This window comes from Pinus tabuliformis, chromosome 6, assembly GCF_031772625.1.
Source record: "Pinus tabuliformis cultivar Carrire ecotype Pingquan chromosome 6, CPIR1, whole genome shotgun sequence".
Classification (NCBI taxonomy): Eukaryota; Viridiplantae; Streptophyta; class Pinopsida; order Pinales; family Pinaceae; genus Pinus; species Pinus tabuliformis.
This window is the reverse complement of record NC_142292.1, coordinates 302,542,684-302,553,087: the sequence shown is the minus strand read 5'-3', so window position 1 is coordinate 302,553,087 and position 10,404 is coordinate 302,542,684. Positions and strand designations below refer to the sequence as shown.

At 38.8% G+C, this 10,404-nt stretch overlaps 1 protein-coding gene across 1 annotated transcript; it reads right to left on the bottom strand.

The window, feature by feature from the left end:
* Nucleotides 1-7,924: 7,924 nt before the first annotated feature.
* LOC149258526 (F-box/kelch-repeat protein At5g15710-like) lies at nt 7,925-9,199 on the bottom strand. Its single transcript, XM_089421312.1, has one exon. It carries the CDS (start codon nt 9,197-9,199, stop codon nt 7,925-7,927), a length of 1,275 nt encoding a protein of 424 aa, XP_089277438.1.
* Nucleotides 9,200-10,404: the final 1,205 nt, after the last annotated feature.

Sequence of the window (10,404 nt, the reverse complement as noted above, 5' to 3'; positions counted from 1 at the left end):
ACCTTTTGAACCTTGAGTGTTTGGGTAGTGCTTTGAGCCTATGAGGGGCGACCCTTGGCAATGAAATTTGGGAAATTGGACTGGGTCGCTAATGCACGTTCGATTTCACGAGCTATCCTACAAGCATGCAACCTTGAGCTAGGGTGGTGAAGTTGAACATGGGCCTGTATGGCTTCTTTGAGATCACTGACAAAACATTCCACGTAGAACTCATCGTGTAGATCTCTAGTGCGGAAGGCTAAGGCTTCAAAGGCTATAATATATTCATTCACTATTCCTATCTGTCGGAGCTTAGTGAGATGCCACAAAAAGTCAGATTCATGGTCAAAGCGATCCATAAGATCTTTTTTGAATGTATCCCAAGTCAAGGGCCTTCAATAGCAACGTTGATGCCCTTGCCAGCATTGCCATTTTTCATTGTCCAAGTACATGATACCCACACTAAGCTGAGTCGCATTATCGAGGATGTAATTCAGTGTGAAATATTGCTCCATTTGTGCTATCCATGCAGTCAAGTGAGAGCCATCAAATTTATACATGTCTAGCTTGGGTGGTCATAGATGGGATTGTTGGTGGGTGCCAAAGAGGTGAAGATACTGGCTAGACTCACCCTCACTGTTTTCATTACCAATATATGCCTCCTTGCGTGCCTCCACCTTGAGCTTAGAGAGTGTTGCATTTAAGTTCTACAGCTGCGACACGACCTCTTTCAAGGCTGATTCAAGGTTGTCCATCCTCTCATTCGCCATAGCTTGAGCCCTAGTTTGTACCATGCACCGAGCCGATGTACTTGAAATTTCGGACCGCTCAAATTTTTTGGAACTAACAATTGAATGGTACAACCTTGCTCAGCTCGTCATAATGATTCTTATGGGCTAAGTCACCAATAAGAGCCCCCCCCCCTTTTTTTTACTTCGAACGGAATTTTATTCCTCGCTTAGGAATACTACAGTAGCCGAATCCCAAAAATATCAATGCTGCCAAAAGTCCTGCGAAAATCACGCCCAGGTATAGGAACCCACACACTACTCAGATCTGGATGGCGGATCTGATGGATCTGAGAGATCTGAATGGCTGATCTGATAGATTTGAATGACGGAACTGATTGTTGCTGTGGATTTGATGGATCTAATAGATCTGAATGCCTATTCTGATAGATCTGAATGGTAGAACTCATTGATGCTGCTACGACAAAACCCCACTTGCGAGATCTGATCTGGAAAAGATTATGCGTGAGCCAGAGATAGATAAGTGAACTATGGTCTCCAGGAGTGTCAGGTGTTACAGATCGCAATATACATAAGAGTTTGACAATAGTACTCAGCCCAATTTTTCAGGGCACTAACCAAGGAGGATCAACCATACCCTTAGCCGTAAAACCCGACTACCCTATCGTACGCGCGAGTAATCTCTCCAAGTGTTGTTCTCAGTGTATTGTAGCAACAAGACGGTCGATGGTTTATCTATGGCACGGTTTCAAGGGAGCTAGGGGGGTTCCAATATACCCAGAGGGTACCTGGAAGACAGTCCGTGCGCGGTTCTGTCTAATGCGCTACTACTCGAAGGGGTACCCACAGGGGTTACAAGGGAGTCCCACAAGTGTGACCACCTCTTGTATTTCTTGAGTGCATGGCTCCCCAAATCCACAGGTTTATGCGGTCAACAACAAATCCCGTGGTTTAAAGATGCTAGAACATGTCTCTAGCCAATTTTTTTTTTTTGCTAAAAGTTGGAGATCCCACCGGCCCTGGAAAGCGCTCTAATACCACTTGTTATGCTATTAACCTACAAGACGATACCATAGTAACAAATATGGGAAGAAATATACCCAGAACATAGAACAATGAGAAATAACAACAAGTATTTTATTATTCAGAAAGCAATGTTCACTTGCCTCTCCGAGGGGGCAACCTCCAATAGAGCAGAGCTCAATACAAAATAAGACACGATGCTCCTCGAGGGGAGTCTCTATCCTTTATATATGATTCATACATGCAATGCCATGGGGCAATACCATGGTTCTTATTAACACCATCTATCTAATACCATGCCCATTTGCAACTAACTGTTGTCCCTTCATTAATGCAGGTTAACCACTTACAATTATTATTATGGGCTTTATTGACTCTTTACTTAACTATAAATACGATTCGATCCTATTACATAAATAAGGGGCTTAGGGTGGGACCCTAACATTATTCTAGACGTCACTTTAATCATTATGTTTATCTCAAAAGGAAAAACACATCAAACTTATCTCTGGATGCATAAACTTGGTTCCTACATCCCCCCATACTGCTTCGAGTGAGACTGTAGCCTGGGCTACACTGGTTGTTTCTGAAAGGGCTAGTAGTGTAGGGATTTGTTAGTTGGTGCAACTAACTTTGAATCTGGGTCAGTACCCCCAAAGCCAACATACTCCCTGTTCCTGCAGAAGTCAATTGTCATAACTAGGATCCTTCGATCTGGAGACTATTGCCTACTCATGAGAATGTTGAAGATCTTGGCAACCAACTAGAACACAGTTGGTATGCTATCGTGGTTCAATGACATGCTCTTCACCCCCCAACAATTCTGCCTTTTGTCAGGCTTTCAAGATGATGCCTCTTTCCTACATTGTTATGTTCTACCACACCATCACTTTGTCAAGGTCTTTCTTCAAATACCCTTGATTTTCTTTTTTCCCCTTTTTTCTTTGAAATTTTTTTATTGAACTTGTTGGTTGATTTTTGAGCATTAAGACATTTGATAGAGGGCTACTACAGTAAATGGAGAACTAGATATTCATGAAAGGCAACGATGTAGAGAGGAATCAAAGTATTAATGTAGGATCGCGTAAGTTCTAGAATAAAAAATGCTTGGCTCAAGGGAGACTCTTGTGGGCCAAAATGGATATGTCTCTATGGTGGCCAGTAAAAATTATGGACGAGAGAATTATAAGTCAAAACTACATTTTTAAGGATCCAATTAAAGGTCGAGTTCTAGCTTGCTTTTATGGGAGCTGTATTTATGCTTGGGTAGACCCATTTGCACGACCTAAGTAAAGTTTTTAGGCTTCCAATAGTTGTGCTTTTGAGAAGGCCTTGGAAGAGGATATGTTTCTTCTAAGTAAGATTATGAAATCCTTTGTGGAGCCAATTGGAAATCCCAATCCAGAAAATTCATCTCAACTTAAAAATTTTCCTTTGTCAATCGAACGGTGCAAGGCAAGTTTGCTTATTCACTTTATCCTACTCTATGTGGGTAGAAATCATTTGTGCAAACCCATGTCGAGTAACACATGTCACACTAGGTGGCTTTCACATAAGATTCTCGTTATAACTTTTGTGGAGATGGAACCAAAATACATCCGACACATGGAGAGATTTGGTGATGGAGGGATGCCCTTCTGGGCAGTCGGGCCGAGGATTGATCTCTCCAAGATTGCACCTCTTAGTACAATTTCTCGTATATATGTTTTATTGGACTTTGATACATAGGTTTGGTTCAATGACTATAGCTTTGTAACGAGCTTCCTCATGTACTTACCTCCCACTGGGAAGCCAAATCCATCTATTATCAATTAAACTGTAAGCAATAATATATGCTACTTCTCTCCATTGAATCATGAAGTTAGATGGTGCAAAACAAACATGATCTCTAGCTCCTATAAAACATTCTGATAGAAAATTCGTTGGATGAACATGATCAAGTTTTCATGGATTGATGTTTTGATACTTTGTTCTAGGGTCTCATAGCTAAAATCATATATAAGGAAAAGGAATTGTATGCCCTATTCCTCTTTAAAAGACACTATTCCCAAATAGATTTATATATTCTAGAGTTTCAAGAATAATACTACGAGAAAGTATTTAAGAACAAGGCAATTACAACTCAAAAAATTGACTTCATTTTTTATAATTTCACGACTAGAAAACAATCGAACAAAGTCTTTAAGAACAATGCTATTAAACCTCAAAAAATTGATGGACAATTAAATAATACTTTGCTATAAATGACTTTGAGTTTATTTCAGAAAACATAACTATTTAAGAATACCTCCACCAATACTAAAAATGACTTTGGTTTTAATAGGGTTCGTGTTGTTTAATGTAAGACACCATAATCATTAAATAAAAACTATGTAGGGTACATCAAATGTCGAAACCATTAATAATTTAATAGAGAAATGCCATTACACTACAAGACACAATTGAACTATTCTTATATCAATGAGATCTCATCAAACTAAAATTAACTGAAACAAAATATCTAACGGAAAATAGGATATAATTTCTTCACTGGAATGGTGGGCCCTTAATACAAAAGGAAAAACCAATGAAGTTTTTTTTTTTTGTTACTCAGAACGGAGTTTTACTCCTTGCTTAGGAATACTACAGTAGCCGAATCCTAGAAATGTCAATGCTACCAAAAGTCCTACGAAAATCATGCCCGGATATAGCAACCCACACACTAGTCAGATTTGGATGGCGGATCTGATGGATCTAAGAGATTGGAATGGCTGATCTGATATATCTAAATGGTAGAACTGATTGCTGCTATGGATCTGATGGATCTAATAGATCTGAATGCTTGTCCTAATAGATCTGAATGATGGAACTGATTGTTGCTGCTACGACAAAACCCCACTTGCGAGATCTGATCTAGCAAAGATTATGCGTGATCCAGAGATAGATAAGGGAACTATGGTCTCCAGGAGTGTTAGGTGCTACAGATCGCAATATACATAAGGGTCTCACAGTAGTACTTGGCCCAATTTTTCAGGGAACTAACCAAGGAGGATCAATCGTACTCTTAGCTGTACAACCTGACTACCCTATCGTATGCGCGAGTAATCTCTCTGAGTGATATTCTCGGTGTACCGTAGAACCAAGACAACCGACGGTTTATCTATGGCATGGTTTCAAGGGAGCTAGGGGGGTTCTGATATACCCAGAGGGTACTTGGAAGACAGTCCGTGCATGGTTCTGTTTAATGCGCTACTACTCAAAGGGGTACCCACAGGGGTTACAAGGGAGTCCAACAAGCGTGACCACCTCTTGTATTTCCTACATGCATGCCTCTGCAAATCCGCAAGTTTATGCACTCAACAATAGATCCCATGGTTTAAAGACGCCAGAACATGTCTCTAGCCAAAAAAGAAAAAATTGCTAAAAATTGGAGATCCCACCGGCCCTGGAAAGTGCTCTGATACCACTTGTTATGCTATTAACCTGCAAGATGATACCAGAATACCAAATATGCGAAGAAATATACCTAGAACATAGAACAATGAGAAATAAGAACAAGTATTTTATTATTCAAAAAGCAATGTTCACTTGCCTCTTCGAGGGGGCAACCTCCAATAGAGCAGAGCTCAATACAAAATAAGACACGATGCTCCTAGAGGGGAGTCTCTATCCTTTATATAGGATTCATACATGCAATACCATGGTTCTTATTAATACCATCTATCTAATACCATGGCCCATTTGCAACTAACTGTGGTCCCTTCATTAAATGCGGGTTAACCACTTACAATTATTATTATGGGCTTTATTGACTCTTTATTTAACTATAAATATGACTTGATCCTATTACATAAATAAGGGGCTTCGGGTGGGACCCTAACATTATACTAGATGTCACTCTGATCATTATGTTTATCTAAAAAGGAAAAACACATCAAACTTATCTCTGGATGCATAAACTTGGTTCTTACATCCCCCCATACTGCTTCGGGTGAGACTGCAGCCTACACTACACGGGTTGTTTCTGAAAGGTCCGGTAGTGTAGGGATTTTTTAGTTGGCACAACTAACTTTGAACCTGGGTTAGGACCCCCAAAGCCAACATACTCCCTGTTCCTATAGAATTCAACTATCATAACCAGGATCCTTCGATTCGAAGACTATTTCCTACTCATGAGAATGTTGAAGATCTTGGAAACCAACCAGAACACAGTTGGTATGCTGTCATGGTTGCATGAAACGCTCTTCGTGCCCCAACAATTCTACCTTTTCTTAGACTTTCAAGATGATGCTTCTTTCCTACATTGTTATGCTCTACCACACCATCACTTTGTCATGGTCTTTCTTCAACTACCCTTGATTTTATTTTTTCCCCTTTTTTCTTTGAAAGTTTTTTATTGAACTTTTTGGTCGTTTTTTGAGCATTGAGAGCATTTGATAGGGGGCTACTACAGTAAATGGAGAACTAGATATTCGTGAAAGGCAACAATGTAGAGAGGAATCAAAGTATTAATGTAGGATCGCGTAAGTTCTAGAATAAAAAATGCTTGGCTCAAGGGAGACTCCTGTGGGCGAAAATGGATATGTCTCTATGGTGGCCTATACAAATTATGGACGAGAGAATTATAAGTCAAAACTACATTTTTAAGGATCCAATTAAAGGTCGAGTTCTAGCTCGCTTTTATGGGAGTTGTATTTATGCTTGGGTAGACCCATTTGCATGACCTAAGTAAATTTTTTAGGTTTCCAATTGTTGTGCTTTTGAGATGGCCTTGGAAGAGGATGTGTTGCTTCTAAGTAAGATTATGAAATCTTTTGTGGAGCCAATTGGAAATCCCAATCCAGAAAATTCATCTCAAGTTAAAAATTTTCCTTTGTCAATCGAACGGTGCAAGGCAAGTTTTCTTATTCACTTTATCCTCTGCAAACCCATGTCGAGTAACACATGTCACACTAGGTGGCTTTCACACAAGATTCTCGTTATAAATTTTGCGGAGATGGAGCCAAAATACGTCCGACACATGGAGATATTTGTTGATGGAGGGATGCCCTTTTGGGCAGTCGGGCCGAGGATTGATCTCTCCAAGATTGCACCTCTTAGTGCAATTGCTTGTATATATGTTTTACTGGACTTTGATACATAGGTTTGGTTCAATGACTAAAGCTTTGTAACGAGCTTTCTCATGTACTTACCTCCCACTGGGAAGCCAAATCCATGTGTTATCAATTAAGCTGTAAGAAATAATATATGCTACTTCTCTCCATCGAATCATGAAGTTAGATGGTGCAAAACAAACGTGATCTCTAGCTCCTACACAACATTCTGATAGAAAATTCGTTGGATGAACATAATCAATTTTTCATGGACTGATGTTTTGATACCATGTTCTAGGGTCTCATAGCTAAAATCATATAGAAGGAAAAGGAATTGTATGCCCTATTCCTCTTCAAAACTAGAAAACAATCGAACAAAGTCTTTAAGAACAATGTTGTGACAGCTCAAAAAGTTGATGGACAATTAAATAATACTTTGCTATAAGTGACTTTGAGTTTATTTCAAAAAACATAACTATTTAAGAATACCTCCACCATTACTAAAAATGACTTTGGTTTTAATAGGGTTCGTGTTGTTTAATGTAAGCCACCATAATCATTAAATAAAACTATGTAGGGTACATCAAAACACACTTGAGAAATGCCATCATGCTAGAAGACACACTTGAACTATTCTTATATCAATGAGATCTCATCAAGCTAAAATTAACTGAAACAAAATATCTAATGGAAAATAGGATATAATTACTTCACGGGAATGGTGGGCCCTTAATACAAAAGGAAAAACCTATGAAATATTACAGTCATACCCATATATACCTGCCCAACAACCTTACGATTTAATTAACTCAAAAGAAATAGTTATAATTAATATTGATTACAGAAGTCTAAACTCAATTAACACAATACTGGGGAGATTCATCTATTTTTAATTTTAACAATATAAATACAAAATTTAATTTTATGCCCATTTCATAAAGGATTTGATTATCCCTTTATAATTTAGTTTTATTAATTATTCTAAATAAATATATATATATATTGAAAAAAAAACCGTTAATCATTAAATTCATAAGACAAATTTTAAACGTCAAAATTCTAAATATTTAAAGACATTTTATAAACCACACTGAAATTGTTTCATTGGAATTTGATAAGTAAGTTTGGTTCAACGTTTATAGCTCCGTATTGGGCGTCCTCATAGTGATTACATCCAACGCAGCAGCGACGACTTAAGGGACAGCTGGGAAGCCAACTCCATGTGTTATGAATTAAATTGTAAGCAGAAACATTTTCTACTTCACTGGGTCGAGTAACCCGATAGGGGGTAGTTTCCCCAAAGAGTTCAGGTGCGAAACAAATGTGATCTCCAACTCCTCTGCAATCCCAATCCCAACCTCCTTTCATTCTTACCATCCATTCCTCCCGAAAGGAAGACGGCATCTGTGCAATCTTCACCCATTCCCACGTCACTGGGTGGTCCTCCTCACTCTTAAACTTAAATTCCCACACACTAATCACTGCGTCCACGTGCTTGCGCTTGTGTCGAACATAAACGGTGTTTTCAAAGATGACAAGGAGACGTGAAAGACAAGTGATCATCTGCCAATGTCGAAGGCCCTTCCTCAATTTCCGAGGGAATGGTGCAAAATGCATGGGAATGGGGTTGGGCGTTAGAGCAGAACCGCTTCCTTCCTCTAAGGGAATGGTGAAACACCCGATACCAGGCACTTCTTCCCTCCCATCTTCTCCGAAATAATCTGTGTAGAATGTTCCGTTCCAGTAAAGAAGGTTAGCGAATCTTTGCAGCCTTACATTCTCCGGAAGGTATCCCGCTATTTTCCATCTTTTTTGGGACGGTTCGTAAATTTCCACCCACTGTTGTATAATTTCATCCCCAACAACAGCTGCAACTTTGTATGTAGTGTCATTATCTTTCTCATCCACGACAATGCAATATGGGTAGGAACTTCCCTGTGCGGCCGGAATTTCAACGAACGTTCGTGTATAAGGATTGATGAGTCTGCTAGAGCATCCTGCCTTATTTCCAACCAAGATAAGACCTCCCACGGATTCTTTGAAATAAATTGAACCCATACTTAGCCAGTCCCCGTCCTGAAGGAATGAAAGGTCAAGACAGGAGTTAATCCAGGTCCTTGTGTAGAAACAGAAAGCCATACAGGGGTATTCCATTCTGAAATCGCACACAAGCAGCCGACTCTGATCGCCGTTGTTGAGGGATGCCTCACCCCACCTGGTTAGGAAGTAGTTTGAACAAAGAAAGTCATTCCATTGCTTGCAAATCATGCGATAACTAAATACGGATTCCACCGGCATACGCGCACATATCTCCGCTTCAAAGTCAAATGGCAGTTCGTTCCACCATGAAACCGCCTTTTCCTTTTCCATTTCCATATTTATAACTCAAGCGACCAATACAAATACAATGTCGAATAACACATACAGAGTCGAAGAATAGTTAGTGTATGAAATATGACTCCAAGGAAGGACTATATATAGCACAACTATGAAGATTGAGTGTCATTGAAACGAAATATGGCAAGTCGGTTCCGAGCAGATAATATAGATAATATATTTATGAAATTATGAGTATGGGTATTGCGCTAATAGTGAATAATGGAACGAATGTTCAAACCCTATATTGAGATCAAGGCTGTAAACATGTCAAAACTAAAAACTAAATGTTGTTGAAATTCATGGGAATATGATGTAGACCTATCCTCAAGTTTTGATAGCACACGGAGGTTAGTTAGGAGTGTGTCTAGTAAAAAATGGATAAGTTTTCTCTTTTTATTTTCCTATGGCAAAAAATCATTCAACCCTTGGTGTTACAGGTTTTAGGGATTCATGTTTGTAAGGAGTTTTTCAGAGAAGGGCTTCATGTGCCACACCTTGATCATTTACAAACAAATTTCTTCAATTTGGATGGAGGTTGTAGCATGACATCTTAGTCCATGAACCATGTCAAACCTATAAACAATCTCATACTTGTTCACATGGTATTGATAGGAGAAGCATTGGTTTTGAGACCCTGAACATATAGATCTAAAATACTTATTGTATCCAACCTGTGCGCGTGGTTATTATGAAGTGATAGTAAATTTTAACCCTAGGGCTGACTTCTTTAAGTGGTAAAATTATGTTATAAATTCATATATACCTAGAGTAGCTTACCATCACTAGCTTTTGGGGATGAATACCCAATTTTCGGGCAAGCAAATTCAGAAGATTCCTTAAATTTCATAGGGACAAGTTAGGTTTCTTTTGAGAGATAACATACTGGAGATAATCATAACAATTTTTTATATGGGATTACATATGAATGGAATTTGATCCCTTTTACCCGAGCACAGAAACAAATTTATACTAGTTTGGAATATTAAGAATTGTAGGTGGAAGGAATTTGATCATAATTTTGAATGTCATTAAGAATCATTCTCTCCATACTAATACTAAAGCTAATATCTGAAGGTGAAATAATTGCATTGGTCTCTTTTACTAAAAATACAAAGGTTGTGTTGGGTACTTCACCAGTAGACAACAGGTACTTCACTATTATGAGCTACAACGCAGTCCATAGCACACAAAATAAGGACTAC

What these genes read in the sequence shown, in the direction of transcription:
- LOC149258526 (XM_089421312.1), bottom strand. Translation starts at nt 9,199, where the DNA reads ATGGAAATGGAAAAGGAAAAGGCGGTTTCATGGTGGAACGAACTGCCA.